This window comes from Tympanuchus pallidicinctus, unplaced genomic scaffold (assembly GCF_026119805.1).
Source record: "Tympanuchus pallidicinctus isolate F22 unplaced genomic scaffold, pur_lepc_1.0 scaffold14, whole genome shotgun sequence".
NCBI lineage: Eukaryota > Metazoa > Chordata > Aves > Galliformes > Phasianidae > Tympanuchus > Tympanuchus pallidicinctus.
In genome coordinates, this window is record NW_026294659.1 from 17,488,572 (window position 1) to 17,512,877 (window position 24,306).

General features: G+C 37.6%; 1 protein-coding gene across 6 annotated transcripts in view; it reads left to right on the forward strand.

Annotated features, from left to right (window-relative positions):
* GRIK1 (glutamate ionotropic receptor kainate type subunit 1) overlaps positions 1 to 24,306 on the forward strand; it is a 155,474-nt gene that overhangs the window by 103,724 nt on the left and 27,444 nt on the right. For 4 of the 6 annotated variants that reach the window (XR_008204378.1, XM_052674065.1, XM_052674061.1 and 1 more), the window contains exons 6-12: positions 444 to 617; positions 3,542 to 3,685; positions 16,300 to 16,407; positions 17,554 to 17,598; positions 20,588 to 20,701; positions 21,942 to 22,145; positions 22,756 to 22,979. Coding sequence is in view for 5 of the 6 variants with exons in the window: in XM_052674065.1 (XP_052530025.1) it covers positions 444 to 617; positions 3,542 to 3,685; positions 16,300 to 16,407; positions 17,554 to 17,598; positions 20,588 to 20,701; positions 21,942 to 22,145; positions 22,756 to 22,979 (1,013 nt within the window). In the remaining variant the exon portion in view is untranslated. The remainder of the gene's footprint in view (positions 1 to 443; positions 618 to 3,541; positions 3,686 to 16,299; positions 16,408 to 17,553; positions 17,599 to 20,587; positions 20,702 to 21,941; positions 22,146 to 22,755; positions 22,980 to 24,306) is intronic. The other 2 variants (XM_052674063.1, XM_052674062.1) reach the window with 1 other exon arrangement.

The window sequence follows — 24,306 nt, forward strand, 5'->3', positions numbered from 1 at the left end:
GGTTCATAAGCAGAAAAAGTGTATTGCTCTCGATGTCTCGTGGAGTTTTCCTTCCCAGAGTTCAGAAATAAGCTCAGCTTTGACCAACTAATTCTTCATGTTGGCTTGTCAGCACTGTAGCACTGTTAGAGGGCTAAAATTAGATACTGTTGTTGTGGTTTGGTTGCAAAATAACATTGTTGTGGGGACCTGATTTACATATTCCAACAAAGCAGCTATGTAGTTTGTCATAAACTTCACACAACCATTCTTTATTCAGATTTACAACTGAAATGGTTATGGATAAGTTTTGAGGGCAAGGAGAGTTCTCAGGGGTTCAAAAAAAGCAGAACAAGAGCTTTGGATTAAAAATCAAATACAATTCTTGTCTAATTGTATTTTCTGAATATTATGCTTTAAAAACATTACATCTGATTTTGACTGTTTCCTTAATGTTGATTTAGGATCTGTTTGCATTGGATCTGGAACCTTACAGATACAGCGGAGTCAATATGACAGGCTTTCGCCTACTCAACATCGAGAATCCTCAGGTCTCATCAGTCGTTGAGAAATGGTCAATGGAGCGTCTGCAGGCACCACCAAAACCAGAGACTGGCCTCCTTGATGGCATGATGACAGTAAGTGAGCAACTGCAATGATGCAAAGGCATCTATAGCACCCTCTGGAGAAGAGTAACGGCTCTCTGTTGTGCTACCATCCAGCCTACACCATCCATCTTTTTGTTACAAATGTATATACTACTGTCTCTCTTCTCCATTAATGTTCTGGATGGAGTGAAAATCGCAACAGGAAATAAAAACTTTCAGAGCAGATATAGGATTTATGACCTGCAGGAAAGATATTGTACATGTGGACAGGTAATAGCACTTCTAAATTGGAAAAGAGCCCTTTCCCTTCATTTCTGTTATCTACAGCAACTCTGGCTTTTAAGATATAATTTAAAGATAAATGAAAGGTATCATCAAGTCAGGAAATTAGGATTTTTTTTCCCTACCACTTCCTTAAGAATGAAAGGAAAGAATAGGAGCAATCACACAGACCATATGACTCCATTCAGTTTTGCAGGGTAGAGGGCTGCCATTTTTTTGCGGTAAGATAATATGTCTTGTCTTGGATAGAGGTAGTAGAGGTGATACAAAGTAGGTTTTATTGCAGATGATTGCAGGGAAAATTCTGAAGCATTCTAACCCCTGAAGAAAAATTCATTATGTGTGCTACCACTAGCATTTATATATATATTTATAAATATATATATCTTGTTTCAGCAGTGTAACTGTGTTCCCAGAAGCAGGAGAGAAACTAGGATTTTAGGAAAACCTAAGTTCTTACTGATCTCTCATCCCCTCCTTTGCATCTCTCTAACATCTTAGTGTCCTTCATACTCTGGGACAGCATGAACACCAGGAAAAGCACCTTCTTAGCTATCTGTGAGTGTTTAAGTATTCATAATAAGCTGTGAGTGCTTAAGTATTCATAATAAGTTTTGCTTATTCAGTTTGATAGAGAGCTGCAGTACTGCTATGTTTCGTTAGACAATAAGGCTATGACAAGCTGCACATTACAAGGAGGTGAGGATTATATATCCTATTGTTAATTCAGGATTTCTCCTTTCATGCTATAATTTCTGCCATGATCACAGATTGTGGGAGATGAGCAGAGCATAACCAAGGCAGTTTTGAGCTCACATCCCATTTTATGCCCAAATGGCACACAGAGATGTATTTGTTCTAAGTAGATCTTTGAGTTTCTTTGCAGTAATTTAAACAGAATCAAAATCAGAAAGACAAATTCCAAGACTAGTTCTTGGACCTCTTCTTCCTGTGCATAAGAATAGATATCAACATTTAGGCGCTTTTCTTCAGAAAATGAGATGACTCTTTGTTTCTCAATGCTACCCCAAGCACTAAAACATAAAAGAAGGACAAGGAGAAACAAATGACAAGAAGAAGCAGTGTAACCTCCCAGTTACTGCAAGGTGGGGTGGATGAGTAGTAAGTTGCACAAACACAAGATCCAAACTGCCAGGTTGGGCAGTACTACCCAACATACTAGCCATGAGGGAGGCATAATGTTAAGTAACAGGCTTGGTGGTCCCAATTAGGAATGCAAAGCAAGGTGTGCACTGAAACATTTTCACTAAGTACTTCTAGATCCTCTAAGCTTTGGACATAGACCAACAGGGACATCAACACCAGTGAAAAAATTCAATCCTGAATGCACGTCTCTTGTCTAATAAAAAGACCTGTACTCAAGCCCATTGACTTGAGATTAATATGAATCTTTCCACTGAGTTAGAGGGGTTTGGGATCAGGCCTTTAGTCAGTGGGTCTGTTTGGAACAAGTATTTTCTTTAAGACTCTTGACACTGAGAACAGATGTTGTTGTCTCTTCCTGCTTGCCTCGCCACTTATAACATTTTTAATTTGCTTGAGTTGTGAGAGCATGGTTTTGTGCAGATCCTGACTAGTACATTAAGATTAATTGATAAATTCAGATCACAATGGAGGTTTTTGCTGGAAATCAAATGCTGGTAAGAGTGATGCTGTTGTAATGTACTTAGGTAAATGAAACAAAGAATCAAATCTATTAATTTCCCAAGGGAGTAGCATAGGAAAGGAATAAAAAATGCTGTAACTTTGCAGTTCATATAAGCATGTCCAGCTTTTCTCATCTACAGTTACTGCCTTTTTAAAGGCCCCTACTTAATTATTCAGTAGCTTTTGAAGAAATATAAGCACTTCATTTTTACCACAACCCTATGTGTTATGGGAAACACAGACAGTCCTATCTCAAGCACCAAATCAACAAAGTACAATGCGGGAGAAGGTAAGATTTTTCTTAAAAAAATTCACTGATAAAGGTTTATAGACTGTGCAATATCAATCTGGGGCTTACTGGGTATGGTTTTTAACCAGTAAGTCAATTCTCAGAAGAAATACTGATGCACAACAAGCATCCAGCAATTTTAATAAGATTTCAGCATCATAGAGGTATTGCCTGTCTTACTTAGACAATAGAGTTTAGATGTAGAAATTCACCTTTGTCACTAAGGTACCTCAAAAAGACAAATCACCTTCCTCTAAGGTGGCATGGGAGGTATGGCAAGGGAATTGCTATAGCCAGAATTCAGTGGAGCCATTATACCCATTAATGTCAACAGCCAAGATATCTGAAGGCAGTCAGATACTTAGAAACAGCAAATATCTTTAAGATACTTCTCTGGTGCTCAGTGGGACTGATTTCCCTGGAAAGACAGGATCTGTGTTGCTCATTAACACTCCTCACCATGCTGTTGCAAGCAAACTCCTTCCTGCATTTTCTTCCCAGTGTCCACCTGAAAATTATATGAAAGTAATTTACACTGAAAACAAAAGAAAACAAACCCATCAGCATTAGCAACAGATTTCCAAGGAGAGCCAATGAAGGAAACAGTGAATTCTTCTTTATCACCAACCCAGAGTATTGCTTCTCAGTATTGAAGCCAGGTAAAAGGAGGCATATTTAAAAAAAGCCTTTCTGTGTTATTATTTTTTTCATGTAGACTGAGGCAGCTCTGATGTACGACGCAGTTTACATGGTAGCAGTGGCCTCCCAGCGTGCCTCTCAAATGACTGTCAGCTCCCTGCAGTGTCATAGACACAAGCCATGGCGTTTTGGACCCAGATTTATGAATCTGATAAAAGAGGTAAGTGTAGAGCATCTGCTTATGGCCAGCATAATCCTTCCTCTGTTCATTACTGTTCTGGCTTGTGTTATTGCTCCCTGCTCTTTGTCATATGCTATATTTCTGGCACCCAGTTTTCCTCATTTTCCCAGAGGAGAAACATTGATTTACAGACACAAGGCTGTGTTTTACAGACACAAAGGCTGTGTTTTAGTTGCAACTTTATCTGGTCTTTGAGAAACATGAACTGCTAAGCCCTAAATGTGATAAAATCTCAAGCTAAGGCACAAGACTTCCCATGGGTTTTGCTTGGGTAATTATGGATGTTTATAACTTCTTAAGTGAGCAAGCATTCCAGAAAATGGAAGAGTCAGTTCACCACTTTAAATTGATTGTTTTACAGACTGTTTGATGAATCACTGAATAATACAACATTCAGAAAATACTTCAATCATTACTTCTAAAGAAGCAAATTGCTTCATGAGGTTATGCACTATCTCATAAGATTTCATCACTGGGATATCTTGATCCATAAATATTCTAAAAATACATGTTTCAGCTGAACTGTCCTCACATTTCCAATAAAACAGTTTGTATTATGAATCTCAAAAGGAAGGTTCTCCTTTAAGGCAGAGCATGAAAGTGAAAATTATAAATTATGTGTAGCTTCCTAAGTATATTTTACCATTTCCCCAGTTCTGGGTCATGATAATGAAATTCTTTTATAGCCAAACTCATTAGTTCTTGAGAAGGTGGAACAGTACCTGTATATTGAGGTACAAGGTAAGTATTGGCAGCACATCAGAACATACAACTGAATCCAGAAATATCTTAGGAACAAGCTGAAAGGGAAGATGTGGTGGCTTCAGGACATGTACAAGAACTATTGTCACCTCCTCCAAAACACCTCCTCCAAATTTCTTAGAGTTGCCATAGTCAGTCTACAACATGGTGATTCACCAACACACATAAGTGATACTTATTAATACAGTACTCTCCACACAGAGTTCTATGGATTTTAAGTTTTCCCTACAAACTTCTTCAAAATATAAGGAAAAGACAAGAGTCACCCTAGTACTGAAGAGCACTTGACTTTTAGAATCAAGGAAGCTTTGAAATATTTCCCAGCAGAGACTCAGTTGTGGGAAGGCTCACAGAAGACAGCACTGGCTCTTTCTACTCTCACTGATCTCACCTATATGACATCCAGCTCCTGCTTTGGGGAGGAAGTGGTGGGGCTGTAAGCAGAATCAGTACAAGACAAGAAAATGACCTCAGAGGACAAACTTCCCACCCGTCCTTATTTAATCTGAATGGGAACCTTTCAATCTTGTACTTCTTGACTTCAAGCAAAATGAGGTAGCAGTGCTACTCGTTGAGGGACATGGTTTGTGAGTCCTGTGGTGATTGATTCATGTTTGGATTGGGTAACCTTACAGGTCTTTTCCAATCTTGATGTTTCTATGACATATAATTTCTGGTACATTTTTAAAAGAATTACAATGATACTGAAAGTTAGCAAATGACTGTAATCAGTGAAGGTGCTTGCATAATTCTATATCACCTATTTTGGGTGATGCTGATCTCATAGCTTAAGGATCCTGAATTGCCAGAAATTCTAGATGTATCTCTGCAGATTCTATTCAGAGTTTATTGTTAAGCAGTTATACAGTTCCCATTTATCATGTACAGCTGGCTTCTCTTGTATGGAGTGAGATATGTGAGCTAATTAGTGATTGTTGAGCAGATAGTGTCTTTTGTGGTCACTAAAACACTGATTTAAACACAGCAAAGGTCTTATCATCCTGTTTCTGTTCTAGCAAAAAAAAAAAAAAAAAAAAAAAGTGGTTATTAAAATTGCATGATAAGGTTTAATAAGACAGTATTATATTTCCCTTGAAGGCTATAACAGGCATTGGAAACTAAATAGCAAATATGATTAGATGTCACTCACGTTAGGATCTGATTTGCTCAGCAAGGAGGGATGAACTGTATAAGTTATGAATCAAATGGATGCATGGAAAGGCATGCAGAGAAAAAGTCAAGCAAGCAGAAAGAATGGTTTGTGCCCACATAAATACAGTTTAATTATACTAGATTGTAACATGGTACTGGCAATATGAAAAGCCATTTTACAGGCTGCTCTGAAGACATGCTGGTCTCAGAGAATAACATTCAGACAAAGAGGCTGCATGCAATGAGTACTGCAGGTGTTAGAGCGTGGCAAGATCTTCAATAGCTTCCTGGTGTATTTTGGTTTCTTTGCATTATATCTTAGTGGTGATAAAATAAGTGAGATGACTGCATTTCTTATGAGCCCATTTATAAAATACCAGATTATTGGTAACTGAAAAGACCTCAGAACCATTCTGGACGTAAGCAGAGGATAAGGTGGAAAGCCTCTTCACTCTTCAGAGGGCAAATTAATTTTTTTAAGCTTGTCACTATCCTGTTGGGATGTCAAAGTCAAATGCTATACCTGGTCCTTAAAAAGGAGAGATAGCTTCTTCCAGAAAGCAATGGGAAAGTGGATATTCTGTGATAAAACATCATCTGGTTTATGCTATTTTGAATGCAAGCTCATTGGAGTTAGTTTCTGAATTTTCAAAGTATATTAAACCAAATTGTATTGTATTGTAATGTGTGAATATTCCTCCATTGGCTTAATGACTTCAAGAGTACCAGGTAAAAGCAGTATCAGAATAACTGCCTGTTTTTCCTAATGGCCAAGACTTACTACACTACTAGTAGGCCTATGTGAGAAAAGCAAAAGAAAAATAACGTCCGAAGCTAGAAAATAATCAATTACAGTGACAGAAAGAGTAATCTTCTATTCTCTAAAGATCGCATGAGCTAATGCTGATTATAGGAACCATTTACCAATCTGCATGGAAAAGCAATCCTGCCTAAAGTTCCTTCAACAGCTTTGAGGTCAGAAAGGTTATCAACTAATTCTCATAAAGGAGGGTTTTATACATAAAATACACTGTCTGGGATCGAGATTTTTCTACAGTAGATCACAAAGATCTTTTTAATGAAAAGTAAGTCCTTGTCAGAAACTTGTCTTTCTCAGTGACCTAATGTCATTGATATCTAAATGATATTGTAATATTTTAGCCCTTGCAGAAGCATTAACAGAGAGCAGATCTTGCCCACTTCCAGAAAGAAAAGTTTGGTCATCCTCTTCAGAGAGAGAATAAGAGAGAAGGACTGATTCCACTCTCCCTGAAAGGCAAATGTGCACAAACATAAAACAATTTTTCACAATTAAATGATCAGATTCCCTAATCATGTCCCCTTTAAATCATGGGTTAAGTTCCAGAATAACATTTGTCTATTGATTTTTATTCAATTATCTTGTAAACCAGTGTGAGCTCCCCTCACTTGATCTCAGAAGTAACTATAAGAACAACAGAATAGAGAAGAGTTTCAGAAAATATGGATGCAGACATTATCTTCACTAACTTTATTCTCGTCAAAGAGAATCACACTCAGAAATCTCAAAGATTTAAACAAAAAATCTGAAGTATGTATACGTTTCAGTTTCTGTTCATTGATGACAAAATATGTCAGCATGGCTGGTTAGTAGAGACCAGCAGTAAGAGCAATACATCTATGCTCTGGATCAAAAACTGCATGCAATCTTCTTTTGATAGTACCTTCTTCCATGAAGATAATGTATAGCTGAGGCTAATGCCAACAGACACTTATATTCTGAAATAAAATTTTAAAATTCATGCAATTATCTATGCACATATAAATATCAAAATAATAGTTCTGGAACTTGCATAGTAAGACTAGAATAGACAGAAATTGTCAGCAAGTCTCTGATACTATGGTGCTTAGGATTAAAACAAGAAATCTGGCAGAAAGATGATGTATATTCTCTTCTACTCAATTTTTACTTTCTCAAGGATTGTCTAGAAAGTAGACTTGTTTAAAAAGTGGGCAAGAATTACTATAAACTGTTTTTATCTGAATAGATGAAGATTTTTTTTTTAATATTTACTACACAAAATCAATTTTTTTGAACATATTTTATATGTTCTTGCCTACTAGAAATGCTTATCATTTTTTTCCACACTGATATTTCCATTTAGGAGTTAGCACATGGCCCAAACTTATTTGCACTGGAAAAGCTCCCAACAGCCCTAGCTGTTGCACCATTGAGCAATTCACTGTGAACAGCCTTTACACAGAAAACCTTGCAAGATAACTGTTAAATGCAGATGGTTTAGATTTCAGAGCAGTGTACTCTTATTGAAACAATGTGTTCATCAAGGACACAAGCCTCCTACTCACTCATTCACATATATTCCATTGCTTGGGTTCTGTTATCTCGGGTGGAAATGACACTGTGCTTTGCATCATGTGAAGTCTCAATGGGATCTCTGTTGTTCAGTGAGTCAACATCACTGTAATAAGACAACAGCATGGGCAGGGAGGATGTTTCCCACACAAGATGTTGGGTGGGAACACTAAAGGTCTGACTTTGGTTTCTGATTCTGCCATGGATTCTCTGCAACCGTGAGCAAATCATTTTCAGCCAGCTCCAGTAACTTTGTCTCAGTTACCAGAGACAAAAAAGCAGACCATTGCCTTGTGGATGTTTTCAAGGCACTGACATGATCAGGCTAATCGCTGCCTACACACATAGCTATCAAATCAGTCTAAAACAAAAGTGCCAGGGCCTGAAATCTAGGTGAAGAATATCTGTAGGTGGAAAGGCTGTGATTCCCTTCTGTAAAAGATGTACAATGGCTCTTCTCTAGTTAATGTGTTCAGGCTGTTAGCTATGTGGAACAGGATCTCCCCACGCTGCCTCACCTGCACAATCAGTATCTGTTACAATGAAGTCCTATCCCTTGTTATCACAATAGTGCAAAGTTGTTTTTCATGTTTGGAGTCAACAGTAAATCACACAGTCACTTTAGTGGCAGTCACATTTGTGCAGTGTAAAATAAACACTGCTCCTCCTAGGAGTGCAAGATTTAACCTTCCCTTCTGATCCTTCTCTCTCACTCCCTCACCTCTGGTGTTGTTATAAAGCTATTTGGTAAGTAGAACTCAAAGGCATTTGAGTTTAATCTTTAAACTTTAATGGAACTCAAAGGCATTTCAAACTTAGATTCTGAAATGAATCCACCTACTCTATCATCCTCAAGTATTCAATTTGTTTCTCAAATATATCATACCAAAAGCCTTTCATGTGACTACCTGAAAGTCATTAAGCTCAGCCACTACCCTGGAAACAACTGTTCTTGAACAGTTCATAGAAACCCTGTTTTCCTAAGAAATCCCTTGTTTCTATTCATCTACCATTTGTCTCTTGTTTCTGGACAGATATCTGCTCAGTCTTATAATATCTGACTAAACTCCTTCCTAAGAACAAGCCTTCGCACACTGCCTCTTTTCCATTTCAACGTCGTTTACTCTTCTGAGTAAAAGGACTCTGGCACATCATGAATTTCACCCTGCAGTGGTGAATGCTGAAACTACTTTTATTGCTGCTGTTATGCTGGATTTGGACCAGGATAATGGCAAAGTCATACACTAATTCACTGAATTCCTTAATCCTTGAGAATCTTCTTTAATAAGAGGATTAATTGTAAGAGCTGATAAGTTCATGTGTGGCTCAGAGCACATTTATTATGATTTCCTCTGCAACTAGAAGCAATAGCACTATCTCTTAAATCTATCAACTGTCTCTGCTATTCTAACAAAGCAGGAACTTTTTCTTCCAAAAGGAAAGAAATGAAAGGAGAATTTAAAGAAAGATTTCCCTGGTCATTAGCATTTTGATTGGGCAGTTATCTGCAGAAAAGTGAATCATGGTATTGAGAGCATGAAGCTACATGAGAAATTTTACAAACTGCTCAGATACCTGATTTTGTAGTCAAGAAGTAAAAGTTTAGAGCTATGTGAGTAAAGGAGCTCACTCACTGTCTTTGCTATCATGTAACACAATTCATGATCTCAGTATAAGTGCATTAATTGTCAATAATGATTCTGTAAACCATCAACCTAGTTGCTTTTGTCACCAACCTTGTTGCTTTTTATGATAATATAATAATAATGTTAATGATAATGTTCCCTTGTCAGCAGAACAAGTGAAGAGACACTGATGTCTGGACTTGTCTGGACTTCAGTATGGCCTCTGACATGGTCCCCCATAATGTCATTCTGTCCAAATTGGAAAGATATGGATCTGACAGGTGGACTATTTGATGGATGAGAAACTGGTTATGAGGTTGTACCCAGAGAGCAGTGGTCAATGGCTCAGTGTTTGGATGGAAATCAATGACAAGTGGCGTTTCTCAGAGAATGGCGACACTCCCCCACTGAGTGGGATTGAGACTCTGCAAGTCTGTGGATGACACCAAGCTGTTTGGTGTGGTTGACACACCTGAGAGGCTGGATGCCATCCAGAGAGACCTGGACAGGCTCAAGCAATGGGCCCAAGAGAAACTCATAAGGTTCAACAAGTCCAAGTGGAGGGTCTTGCACCTGGGTCATGGCACCCCTATATCAGTAAAATTTGAGGAATGCTGTAACTGAAAAATTGTGTCAGTGCACCACTCACAGGGAGAGCTTCACTCTCATTCACCGTACACTAATTATCTTTATCTGAGGTGAAATGTTCTAATAAGGTGGTGGCTAACACAAATTATAATGTAAAGTCTCTCTTCAAGACAGGACTAATTCATTTTTGAGAACTTTATTTTGGTAGACCAGCAGATAAGTTAAATGAATTTCCTAATTTCAGTCCAAACACCCAATGCAGTCATTTTGGAAGATGTAGAGGTACAAAATGACTAGCTAGAATGTCTGTGCCACTGAATAATGGTAAAGGAGTAAACATAATGTGGAGAGTTGAAAATAAACCTACTGTTTTCCTAAATTCCAGGTCAAATGATTGCCCATTAGTTGTTACTCTTTTATAAAAAATAATATGATAGTGGTAAGTTAATACCTTTTTCTTTGTAACTGCAGTTGGATAAAAATTTTCAGTAAATCAGAAATACATGCTCAATTTTGCCTAGTAAGTTCTAATAATAATTATACACAGAATAACGCCAAAAATTAAAAAAACAAAAACAAACAAAAAAAAACCCCAACAACCAACTTGGAAAATACAATCATCATTTAAAAATGCAGTTCAATTATTCATCATTCTAGGTTAGATAGGTTGCTCAGTAAAACAATTTACCAAAGGTAATTGTGTGAACAAAACTGAGTAGATAGGATAATATCCATTCCTTTTACTGGGCTTCTCCAATAGTGAAGAGTCCAGTGAAACAACTGCAGTTGCAAAGTCCCATTAACTACATGGAGAAATTCTACTGTTTGCATGCCTTCAGGTAAGCTGTCAAAATGCTCAAATTACAGAGGAAATGAAAAAAAAAAAAAAGAAGAAAGAAAGGGTCATCATCTACTGTGAGAATGTCTCCAGTCAATCACTTGAGAAATAATAAAGTATTTGAGAAATTAAAAGTAGTGCTTTTAAAAGAAGGCTGTCATTTAACATCATGTTTATATCTGAGCATAGTTTTCAGATAAGGTATTAGTTATCTTCTACTTACTATACTTTCAAGTTACTGGTAGATGCAAAGTGTCAGAATACCTAGTACAAGCCAAGTTTGTACTTAGTTCTTTGGATCTGAGCAACAGAACATAATAATACCACTCTAAGATAGCTTTTCACTCAGAAATTTTATCAACTCCTCCTTTTGTCTATATATTTTCAAAATTTGTTAAGCTATAATCACAGTTCTGTTTGTACATGAAGGGTGCCTATGTGTGCCTGAGATGCTTTCTGCAAACTTTAATTCCAGACGTGGCTTCAAAATGGGTAGGAATCTTATTTTCTGAACAGTGGGAATTATTAAACTGGAAGTTAAATTGTATTAAAAGTCTAAAACTTGAGTATGAAACTGTAAAGAGGTTGCTTGATTAATTACAAGTGAAGGTTCAAAGATCTGCTTCAGAAAAACTGTTTTATTTCACAGGTCATTGGAATAAGTGGAATATTAATAGAAGGGAGGAAATGTATGCACATTATGAAACATGATTAAACATAATATTTTTAAAAATTAGAATAGGATCGTGCACTTTCGTACTGCCAGGCCATTTTGAACACTTTTTAAACAGCCTTGAAGAAAATGAAATTCTCTAATCTGAATTGCATGTGAAATACAATTGACCAATATCTATCACTTCAACACTGGCCTTGGTAAGAGTAAATATGTCACAGAGAGATAAACAGTTAACTAAAATGCTTGGATACACATCTATTGAGTAGGAAAAAACAAGATCACTAAAAGGTAATCAATTTGTCTGAGAAAGATTGATATTTTTGTGTACTGCAATGCAGCATTGGCAAAACTGTCTATATCCCATTATGGATATATCATAAAAAGGAATATTGATTATAGCCATGTATCATATACACTAGGCATTGTGATTTACTGATCTAGTTATATCTGGTAACAGAAATCGGAAAACCTGTGAGGTCTACTGGAGACAAAATAAACAGAACCTGAAATGTACCTGTTGTTTTAACTTAGGAAGTTTGGAAATGATTTTGTGATTGAGCCATTGAGGCTTTGTTGAAATACAGTAATTGACTCATGATGATGAAGTGGAAATTGATATAAAGACTGTATAATGGTTGCGTGAACAGACTGCAAGCTTCTGGAGTTGAGTCACATTAGTTCTCCATTTGTTATAATTTTCCATCTGTATATTTATATAGAAACCAATACTCTGATTTATACGTGTAAATCCAGATGACATTTTGTATTTTACCCATAATCTTAATCTTCTAAATAGAAAGTTTCAGTTTTAGTTATTTGGTTTCTTTGTGTAGCTTGCCTTTTCAGGCACGTGACAGCTTCTGGAGAGGTCTGAAGATTTAGCTGTAAGAAATTTAGATGTAATTTCTTCTATCCACTGTCTTCCCTTTGCTTGGTAAGAAAGAGTCAGGATAGCTAAAGGTTCTGTATGGTTTGCTTATGGACTAGCTAACATATTGGGTGAATTTCCTGTTTTGTTTAATAAACAGTAGGAAGTTATCAAATATTTACATCTTATAAGTAGGAACTATAGTTATCTGATAAGATACAGTATTGGAGGCTATGAGATCTTATTTTGAACCTCACTTAAACAGCACAGCACCCTACTGCTGTGAACCAAATTGCTGAACGAGCAGAGCAGTGTCTCATCACAGCTCTGTTGTCAGAGGCAGCTTGCAACCTTGCAAAAGCAGGATCAAAGATGAGCAAAGGACGTTACAAAGTGACAAAAATCACATTTTTTAATTACGCTGAAGGCTGTACTCAAAGTTATGCTAAAAAAATCAAAAATACATTCTGTCTGTAAGAGGCAAGTCAAATTGTGCCCTCAGTTCCACAATATTAAAGCAAGGACAGAGTGTAAAAAAGGCAATTTCTTTTGATGAATTACTTGATTAAGTTCCGATTCAACTTTTATTATATCCTGTAACATTTAACACAGAGTGGCACTAGAAACATTAAAACGGCTATAAATCTTGCATATAAAAGCATGAAATCTCACTGCTGTGTTCAACAGTCATGCAGTTTCTGGCCATTCCAAAAGTTCTGCTTCATTTCTAGTCATTAATTGCATCTGAGAACTGTGCAAATGCCTCCTGTTCTGTTTGCCTGAACATGATAACTAGTAGGCATTCATATACTTGATTTAACTGACAGGCACCTAGACGTGGCATATGGATGTGATTTCTGAGCAATTGATACATTACAGTTTCTTTGCATGCAAGAAGCAATTGTGCCTTAGGATGCAAGTCATATTAAAAAATGGGAAGTGTTATCATAGACTGCAGAAGACCCAGGATTGACAGCACGTTCTTAGCTCATCCCTCTCCCTGGTTTGTGAAGAAATCTTTGTTTTCTGATCAGGAAAGGAATGTTACCCATCTGTCTGGACATGCTGTAGACACATGTGACATAGCTGCCTCGAAGTAAGAAATTAAATGATGCTCGTTGGACTCTAACTCAAATGTTTTACTTTTATTTAGATTAAATAAAATAAATATGATTATAAGACATAAAATTTCATATAGAATTTAAAATTCATGTAGACTGTGTCTCATGAAGAGGGTCCAAAGAACACTTTCAGAATTGAAGGTCAACTCTGCAAAAGAGTCCTTGATTCCTGTTTATAATTTAAATAATTATTTAATGGCCTAAGTGACGCTTAAGGTAAACAAAGACTATATGCACTTATCTGCTACCCTGAAGCTTAAGTATACACCTGTGCAGCTTGTAACATCTTTTGAGTTCTTTTTTTTAATGGAGAACACCTCTTTCAAAAGTGAGTTGGCATTTTATCATGCAGAACTGAGATTTAGGTTCCTGATACTATTTCCAAATCTAATGTATTTTCTCCTTTACGCCTTTATTGATGATCATATCACGTTAGCAGAGAAGCACTTGATGTGTAATCAATAAATGTGAACATTTCACAGAAACAAATTGCCCTCTGAGGAGGAATGGATAGCTAAAGATCATATTTAAAAAAGTGTTCCATCTTTACGAATAGGAGATGGGGGTCATGTCAAAGTAATAAAAAGGCAGAGTAGAAAGGAGATATATAACAAAATGCATTTCTCTGTCTTCTTCCTATGCTAGGTCTATTATAACAGCATACAAAAACCTCAAGTGTTTCACTGTTTATTGCTAAAGTTTTCACATATTCCCATGTCCATAGTGTGGAAAGTCTCATAGAAAGATCACTGCCACTGTAGTTGATTTTTCTTTCATTGCTTAACCATACTTAGAAAACCCAATTTATTTACAGAAAATTCTAGATTAATCTAGATTCTAGACTTGCTTGTGGCACATGGTGATAGCACAGCCTCTGAGATAAAACCTTGCAGACTCAGAGCTGGAATTCAGATGTAATGTGAAAGAGAGACATCATTTTCTTAATATGATGATTTTTAATGCGTCTTTCATTATGTCATCTGTCTACAACAAATTAAATGAAGCGAATATCAATGTGCAGAAGAAAAGCTTGTAATTTAAGAATTAAACAGCTGATGCACATGAAGAAACTGCCATCATTTATCATAAGCTTTTCTTTGAAGAATTTAATCCAATGTGGGAGTTCCCAAAAATAGGTTATGAAAATCATCTGCAGTTTGAAATGCATGAGTTTGTTTCTTTTGTACTTAAGCATTAGCTTTGGGAGAAGGATTATGTGAGACAGATAAATCTCATTTGAAAAAAAAGTGAGCATTCTGGAAAGCCTACATGATAAAGAAAGCTTCAACTGTTCAAGTTCAGTAGAGGGTCAAATTGAGGGTTAAGAGGGGGTTCTTCACCAGAGGGTGGTGGGCATGGAACAGGCTGCCCAGGGCAGTGGTCATGGCCCCAAGTGCCACAGTTCAAGGAGCGTCTACATATGCTTTCAGACATATGGTCTAATTTTTGGGTGGTGCTGTGTGGAGCCAGAGCTGGAATTTCCAAATTGGGATATTCTATGATTCTGAGTTAGTTCTGCACATTGATCCTGCCGCAAAGAAGAAGCATTACTCAGTGCAGAGAATCATCATGGCTTTATAGCCTGATGTACAAAATCTATTACTTTAATTTACTCCTGCAGCTAATGCTTAAAATAAGGAAAGCATGAATTCACTTAGCTATGATACAACAGGCAAAATGCTATCTACACCAACTACTATGCTATACTTCAAATACATAATACTCGTGCATACATTGCACTACAAATTGTTTATTAGCTCTCTATGGCTGGGTGCATTTTTCCTGAAAGAAAATTTTCCTCCTGCTTTTAGAGCCATCCTCCTCATGCCGTCAACACCTGTGACAACAGGCAGGAATCAGGAATCACTGTTAGGAATTGTACACCTTGTTTATGACTTGGGAACTTGCTTACAGGTCTTCTTCCCCCCTAACCTGCCCAAGAAACCAAATTATTATGACAAAAGTCCTTCTTTCATTTATCTCTTCCTGGAAAAATCCAGTTTTCCAGGCCCAGAGTAGCAGAAGCAGCACCTAGCACATGAGACTAGGAAAAGCAGAACTGAAGAGTTTAGAAAGCTTTGGTGATTTGGGATGGTTAGCTACCTTCCCTCAATAAAGACCTCCAGGGGATCCCATTCAGTACCAGTTGCCAGTCATTATCCTTCCTCATGGAAGATTTTCAAGGTCCTGGGCTGAAGTAAACAGTATCACTCCAGGGATGTTATTGGTTTTAGACCGCTTTACTTCGACATTCAGACTTGAAGCTCAGACAAAACTTTTTGATTTCTTTTATGCAGTGAAAAACTGCCCAGTCATTGGGTGCACGTGATACATACTTTATTTTCTCACTGCTTTTCTATAGGCAGTACAATACATATACAGACTGTCACACATTTGTGTCTGCTAGTAAAAGATAAAACATATTGAAGAGAAGCTAGATGAATGAACAAATGGAAGATGCTATTCTAAATCAAAATAAAAAAACAGTCTAGTTTAAAAAAATGCATTTAGAAGTGATTGAATGCCATAGCTAATTTGAAATGCAATATTTGATGTGGGTTTAGAGTAGTAGTTCCTGATAAATGGAAAAGTGTTTTTGTGTTTTCACAGGCACGATGGGATGGCTTGACAGGGCGCATAACCTTCAACAAAACCGATGGCTTACGGAAGGATTTTGACTTGGACATCATTAGTCTCAAGGAAGAAGGAACAGAAAAGGTAAGCAAAACAATGACAGAAATCTACTTTGGCAGTTGCATGGGAAAGCCCATTTTCCTCAGCTTGAATCTCCTATATTTGGGGTAAAAAAAACACTGTGACATTGAACAGAGCTACTAAGATTTTTAAAATTATTTTAAAATGTGTACTTCAAAATGTGCATTTTGAAGCACTGGATGGGAATTTTGGATTGGTGATGTTACTACTGAATGTCAGTAATTATTCTGATTGCACACTGCTACTGTAACTTAGAGCAGTAAGGTTATATATGTACATGTATGTATATACATATATACATAAAACAGACTTACACGTACTGCTTTTAAAAGGTGCAACATGAGGGAGAGAGAAAAGTAGATGGAGGAGTAATAGCCTCAAAAAGTTTTTAGATGGTAAAAAATCTTGATGTTTTTGAACATGATCAGTAGTTTTGCCCTTACATCTCTAACCACTTATGATGGGTTATGCTGAACAGGTGACTAAGTTAGCTGTCATCTTTGTTTGAAAACAGAAAATTCTGCATAGTACAATTCCAGAAATTGGTTCTGTATTTAAAAAAAAAAAAAAAAAAAAAAAAAAAAAAAGGTCAATTAAAGTTATTAAAATTCATGTTCTTCGAGGAAGTTCAAGGAAGCATGCCTCAGAAAAGCAAATTTGAAGTCAACAGTTCTTATTTCCCTTATTTACCACATACAAGTTGTATTGAAGATGCAGAGGGGTACGGTCCTTGAGTCCAAAATGAACCCAGTAGCCAAGGACGTTTTTGGCTTTTCTCCAAAATAGCTGCTGCTAACATGCAAACCACAGCAGTGCCAGGCATGAGCTGTGCTGGAGAAAAGCAGGCTCTGTGGGTTCCCAAGGAGAGATGGGATGGTCTTGCTGTGCTCTTGGACAGCCAGCATGATTTCCCAATGAGCACTGTAATGGGCAGCTAGTGCAGGTGTCTGCAGATCCCCAAGGTGAGTATCACCAGCTCATGTCAGCTAGAGGCTGCGTTGTCCCTTGCTCTGGGTATACTGGCTTGACTCAGTGATGCTTTCTGTGGGTTAATTGAGACTTTAAATGTAATTGCTCCCACACAGCTCTCCAGAATCATTCTCTTTTCATTTGTAATGAAGTGCTCTGTTTATTTTTCTCTGTACCAAGGCTGCTGGCGAGGTTTCTAATCATTTATATAAAGTGTGGAAGAAGGTTTGTACACAGACAGGTGATGCAAAAAACCTTTGGGTTGTGTCTTCAGACTCATCCTTTGGGTTTTGACAGTAACCCTCAAATTAAATTGCAGTTTAGAGACAACAGTCAATCTGAGAATGTGAATTGTAGTACGATAAGTTTTGTCCAAACTTGAAATACTGTAGCCCTAAATAATAAAAAGACCTTGGCAGGAGTCAGACTTTTCATCAGGAACTTTTTTTTTCACAATTATTTTATTTCTTGGAAGCTGAGCCTTTCCCTTCTCTAAGTAGAACTCCTGGCTTCAGTGAAGCAATCCTTTTCTCAGCAGTTATATTTTCTGATTCACCTGGGATTTACCACGAGTGGTAAATTTACAACATTTCAAATGTCTGTGAGCACCAGCAGCAGGACTGTTTTAACATGCAAGGAGTATTTTTGCCTCCCACAAGAACACATACTGTGCAGGCAATGTTCTAGCATCATTGACTCAAAATTTTGACAAGTGGGTTATTAACTCCTTACAGAAAATAATATAGATGATTAAGTGGATGCTGTCATTCACTAACATATGGAAATTTGAACTAAACTTGTTTATAAAAGATGAAAATTCACAAATTTCAGTTCCCTTTTGACATAGGATATCTCTGCTTGGTGGATAAGGCACCAAAGCGGGAATCAGAGACCAGCTCCATGAGCCGTTCCCTGCTGGAGGTACAACCCACAGTTCCCTGTACCACAAAGTCACCATTCTGTAAGGAGATTACAATTGTGTTTACTGTGCTTAAAGTGTTTTGGATTCACAAGCTGAAAATTACTTATAATACTTAGAATTGTATCTTTTTTATATCTTTCGCACAGCTCTTATTATTTCCTCTCCCACACACACAATTAAAAAGAGTTTTGTTGTTGTGTTTTTTAATACTATGGAGTAGAACAGTGTAAAATATCCCGCAGTGCTCTTTTCTTGTTCTTGTAAAGGACATACTTAGTACCTTTGTTTTAATATCAGTCAGTGGGGCAAAGGCAAAAGGACTCAATTTTCCTCATTCCCAGTGAACAGAGCATCCTACCTGATATGCAGAACAGTATTGAATCAATCTGGCTTTTGAGTCTAGGCACTTCATGTTATGCTGAATTTATTTAAATCAAATTACAATTGGTTCAAAACATAGATTTGCTGAGAAGGGCATATGACAACTCTCAAACTTGTCCCTAAACTGCAATAAATCTCCTGGATTCACCATAGTGATGTACTGCCTTGGCCTCATTCTTCCAGTGCCCCTCCAACCTCCTCCATTGCTCTAAACAAGGTTGACCTCTGGTGTCATCCTTATCTTCAGATGTAGAGTGTTCTCCTGGTGTATTTTGTATGCACTGTGACTGTGTTGTTCCATGTTCTTCATGGTTGTTCTCTTCCCTGCTGCCAGCCGATAAAAGCAAATCAAGTCAGTATCAACAAGCAGAAGAGCTTTTGATTAAATCAGGCACCCTGGTGCAAATTCAAGGGCACTGGTTATTCACTATGTTTCTGGTGCAGACTATCGTAATATATAACATCAGTTCCCCAACATGATCTAACTTTGGAAACAAAGGGAATGCTTGAAAAATACTTAAGGGGGAAAAAAAAAAAAAAAGACATGACTATCCCCAAGCATACTTTGGAGAAAATATTTATGAAAGACAAGAGCAGTGGCACTCAGGGACACAAACTCAAACTTTGTATGAAATGATACACTTATTAACTTGAATTGATAATCGGCAAATGCAAATTAATCTGCTGGGTTTGGTACAAAGAGAAGCATTATCTACCTCAGTTAGAAACCAAAAAAAAAGAGTCCTGCCTGGATCTGATGATGGGGTTTCTGGTAGTGGGCATAGACCTTTATTACACAGGACAAGTCAGTGGATAGTGTCTTAGGCTTCCTTGTCAGCTTTGTGGGCAATCTCAGGAGGGGGAATCTGGAAGTTGATCTCTCCTGGGTAGAGCTGAAACATGCTGGCAGAGTGGCACAGCAATGCAAGTGGATGAACAATGTCAGTCCCCCAAGCCATCTATCTGGTGCTCTCCACAAATGTCCAAAATACAAACCAGGCTGAGCAAGCTCCTTGTCTGAGGTTTTCTCACAGCAGCTCTCAACCACACTATATATGTAAACCAAAGGTAAAAAAATCTGAAGATGCTTTCAAACTGCATTTTTGTTAAGTAAATACTTATCTGAATAGATCAACTCCAAGGTTACAATTTCTGTCAGCATAAAGTAGAAGTCGAAATCCACTGAAATAATGGAGGTCTTTCCCTTCAGGCTTCAGATCAGACAATAAATACCACAATTCTTCACTGTTTCCAGAGTTAGAAAGGAATTAAAAATCAGTTTTGCCTTTGGTCAAGTATATTTGCTAAACAAACACTTTCAGGGGGTGAGATGTTTTTACCTTGCTAGCTCTGTTATGTATAGTAGTCAATAAATAACAGAATAATCTTTACTAAACTTGATGAAGGCATAACAGAAGCAAAAGGCCACTGCATCCATCAATCTGTTTCAACATATTTATTCAAGCTTTTAATCTCTTGCATTGGAAGACAGAGGTCTGGATGTATGTTTCAACTCTACCATTTACAGAAGTAAAAAAATCCATAAAAATAGACATTTGACATTTTTTAGCAGGAAAGGAAGTCAACATGTTCCACTTTGTAGAAAATTGGCTAATACACAGCTGTATTGACATACCTGATAGTCTTACAGAGAATCAAGTTCAACATGCTCTTGAAAGAGCAGTACATTCCCTGTGTTTTCTAAATGTGACAATCAACCATTCGATGTTGCTGCCTTATGCAGATCTACAGCTATATCCCTTCTCTAGCATCTTGTACTGCTGCTGTCTCTTTCTGTGGTGACTAGAGCCAGTGCACACTGACCAGGCCACGAGCATTTAGAGAAATGCTGCATTCACTCAGACTGCTCACTGTGACCAGGCAGACTTTCACCTGCTCTCTTCTGTGTAGATCGGTGTGTGGAACTCCTACAGTGGCCTTAACATGACGGACAGCAACAAGGACAGATCAACCAACATCACAGACTCATTGGCTAACCGGACATTGATTGTCACGACCATTTTGGTAAGTCTTGCTGGGCAGAACTGGAGTCCCCACTCATGGTGCAGTTTGCAGGCATGGCTGGTGTTGTGCCATGGGGCTCTACACAGCCACCATGACACCTCTGCCCTGCACTCCACTGCTGCTTTCTTCCATACTAAAACACACGTAGGTAAAATACTCCATTTTCAAACAAATTTTTGGATGTAGATTCAGAACCAACATAAGTTGTCATCCATCCATGCAGTGGACTCAAAATACCCCACTACCAGTAAAAGACTCTGGGATACCTCTGTCTTCAAAACAGTTTAGCTTGCTTCAATATTTCAGAGATGAATCCTGCATACTTTTCTTCCCAAAAGAATTCTTCAATATTTCGGAGATGAAAGCTGTATGCTTTTCTTCCCAAAAGAATTAACACACATAAATGCTCAATTTTATAGCCACTGTTTGTACATCCTTTCTTTTAACTGAGAGTTAAATGAAGAGGAATGAAAGAAAGCAACAAACAGTGGACAGACTGATTGAAGTATGTCCTTATTATGATAAATAGAAAATGTGAAAATGTTTTTCCAGCCATTTGCCCTGCCCCATAGTTCCTCTGTGGTAATTTATGTCACTTTTTTTTCCCCCCAACTATCCCATCCAATCCCTCAGGGGAAAAGCTCAGAAACACCCTCTATCCTTCTTTTCTATTGCCAGAGGTCATTTTGCCACACTAAATTGCAGCAGCATTTTCCCCCAGACCTTTTCCTAACCAAAATCCTTTAGAGAGAAAAGAAACAAAATAGTTTGCAGTCTACTGCTGTTTTCATTTTTCTCCTCTGAATGCCGGTTCAGCTCACAGCTATATCAAACGTTAGAGGATTTTTCAGTAAAGATGCATCTTTTTTTCTTGAAGATTGTCAGATTTTAGGTTCCGCTTATGATTCTTTTTCCGTTTTTCAGGCTTCTCCTTCCTGCTCCTTAGGGTAGGACCATGTACAGATCTTGAATCTAATTCTGAAGCTGCTAAGTGCTGCTTTAATTAAAGCCCATGGGAGCTATGAATGGTCTGTTCTACTGACAATTAGGGCCCTCACGCTTATCACTAATTGATTCCATGATTTTGTTAACATACCTAGAGTAGTCTTTAATGGACATAGTAAATGACTGACATTCATCTAATTGCAATACATTAATAAAATATTCACACAATTTAGAGAAATGTATATTCTGAAAAAAATCTCATTTATATTGCTATTTCTGCCGTGTTTTTCTATAGGAAGATCCCTATGTTATGTACAAGAAGTCTGACAAGCCTTTGTATGGAAATGACAGATTCGAGGGTTACTGTCTGGATTTGCTAAAGGAGCTGTCAAATATTTTGGGCTTCATCTATGAGGTCAAACTAGTTTCTGATGGTAAATATGGAGCCCAGAATGACAAAGGAGAGTGGAATGGGATGGTCAAAGAACTCATAGATCATGTAAGATTGAATCATTCTCTCTTTATTTTCCTTTCAACTGTGGTGTTTTGTGTGAAGGCAGTCTACCTGAAATGTTTGCATTAGTTTATAGACTTTTTGAGCCACTGGTCAGTCCCACTGCCTCTGATTAGAATAGGAAATCACAGCAGTACATCTGAACTGGCAGTTGCTGTGTGCTAAGGGAAACACTAAGAGCAGTGAGTCAGTGGGTGCTGGGTTCTCACAGATTATGCCCGCCTCTTGGTTACAAGCTCTTGTGGCAAAGGCAGAACTCACAGCACACCTCTGCCCTGTGACAATCTGTGAACATCACCTTCCCAGGAATTGAGCTCCACAGGACAGGGCTTCTCCAGAGGCCAAGTGCTCAAGCATGGTCAGACCTTCCACACACAGAAAACATGAGGATCCCTCACATACAGAAAAAGGAATCAGAATGTAGAAAACTACTACCCAGTAGTACCCTAGCACTGTTCAGTTTTGTCTTGCTTTTCAGTTTTGTAGTCAAATTTAGCTTCTTTTTTAACACTCCAAGGAAAAAAATGGAAGGAATAGTAGTGTGTTTGCACAAAAACATGAAAAAGAACAAGTATTTTCCCATTTGTATTTTCAGAAAGCTGATCTGGCAGTTGCTCCTCTCACTATTACTTATGTAAGAGAGAAGGTAATTGATTTTTCCAAGCCCTTCATGACGCTGGGAATCAGTATCTTGTACCGGAAGCCCAATGGCACAAACCCTGGTGTTTTCTCTTTTTTAAACCCTCTTTCTCCTGATATTTGGATGTATGTTCTCCTAGCCTGCCTCGGAGTCAGTTGTGTCCTCTTTGTCATTGCAAGGTAAGTCAAAGACGTAGTTTTAGATGCATCAGTATTAACCACCTCTCATGCCATAGGTGTTGAATGGGCTTTGCAAAATAGCTATAATACTGTCCTAAGGGTGTTATCCAGTCTAAAACATAATGTTTTAGAAAATCTCTTGGTATTTGCACATCAACACTGCTATCACTTTAACATATTGCAATGTGATAAGATTTAACTTTCCTTAAGGGCTTAATGGAGAGAAAAATGTGATGAAATAGGTCAGCCTTTCTTTACCAGTTTGCAGTACCTCAGAACTTGTTAAAAAGTAGTTGGTATTAGTTGCATGTAAGCACTTTTCTTTTTCCACTAACAGTGCATACAGTTTAAAGGTAAGGAGAACGTGAACAAATTTTTTGCTGAAGGATGCTAATTAGCTCAGCTCATTTCCCTTCAAAAACACAATATAATGTACCTAAGATCCTGAGTGTTTTCTGCAAAGAGCTACATAACCAATGCTCTCTCCCATAGCCATCCTGAGCTGCAACCTGCACTGCCAGTCAGTGACAGGTTCCCAGTGAAGTCCCAATGCAAAAACAGTAGGAAACGAGCAAACACCACTTTTCTGAAAGAATCTAAAGCTTATAGTGTTCTCAAAGCACTGAAAGTGTGCCTGAAAGTTTTTGACCAGTGTTGCGCAGTCATACCACAAGTTATACTTGACCAGCAGAGCAGTCTACGCCCTTAACATTGAACTTTACTTTAAAAACACAAGACATTTGATACAGTTTCACAAGCCAGCTACAAGCTACTTGTCATGGCCTCGGGGACTGTGGACCATGAGTCAGTTGCTCTGTGGCTTTGAGCAAGAGAAAGCCAAGCATGAAAGAAAATGAACTTAGAAACTTGTCAGAGGGAATTGGTCATTTGAGACATCTTTCTTCCTATACTTTTCAGTAAACATAAACTCTGTTAACTGGAATAGTTATTGTTGCTTTCTTCAAATAATGATGTTGGAATTTCATTTCCTACTTTTAATCTCATCCTATCCTTTGTTTTTTCCTTTTCATAATTTAAATGCTTCACAGATATTTATTTTTTGGATCATTTTACTTAGGATCACTAAGTCTTCTTCCACTTTCATTATGCGTTTTTTTGCAAATAGCAGTGTATTCTACATTAATATGGGAAAACAGACTGAGAAAACATTGATACTATAAAATACAAGAACTGACAGGATGTACATTGAAAACCTATCCTTTCACATCATAGCAAATGTAACATGGAAATGCTGCAGTTTTTATTGCAAATTCTACTTTAAAGAACCAGCAATAATGTATGCATTCCAATTATATGCACTTATAAC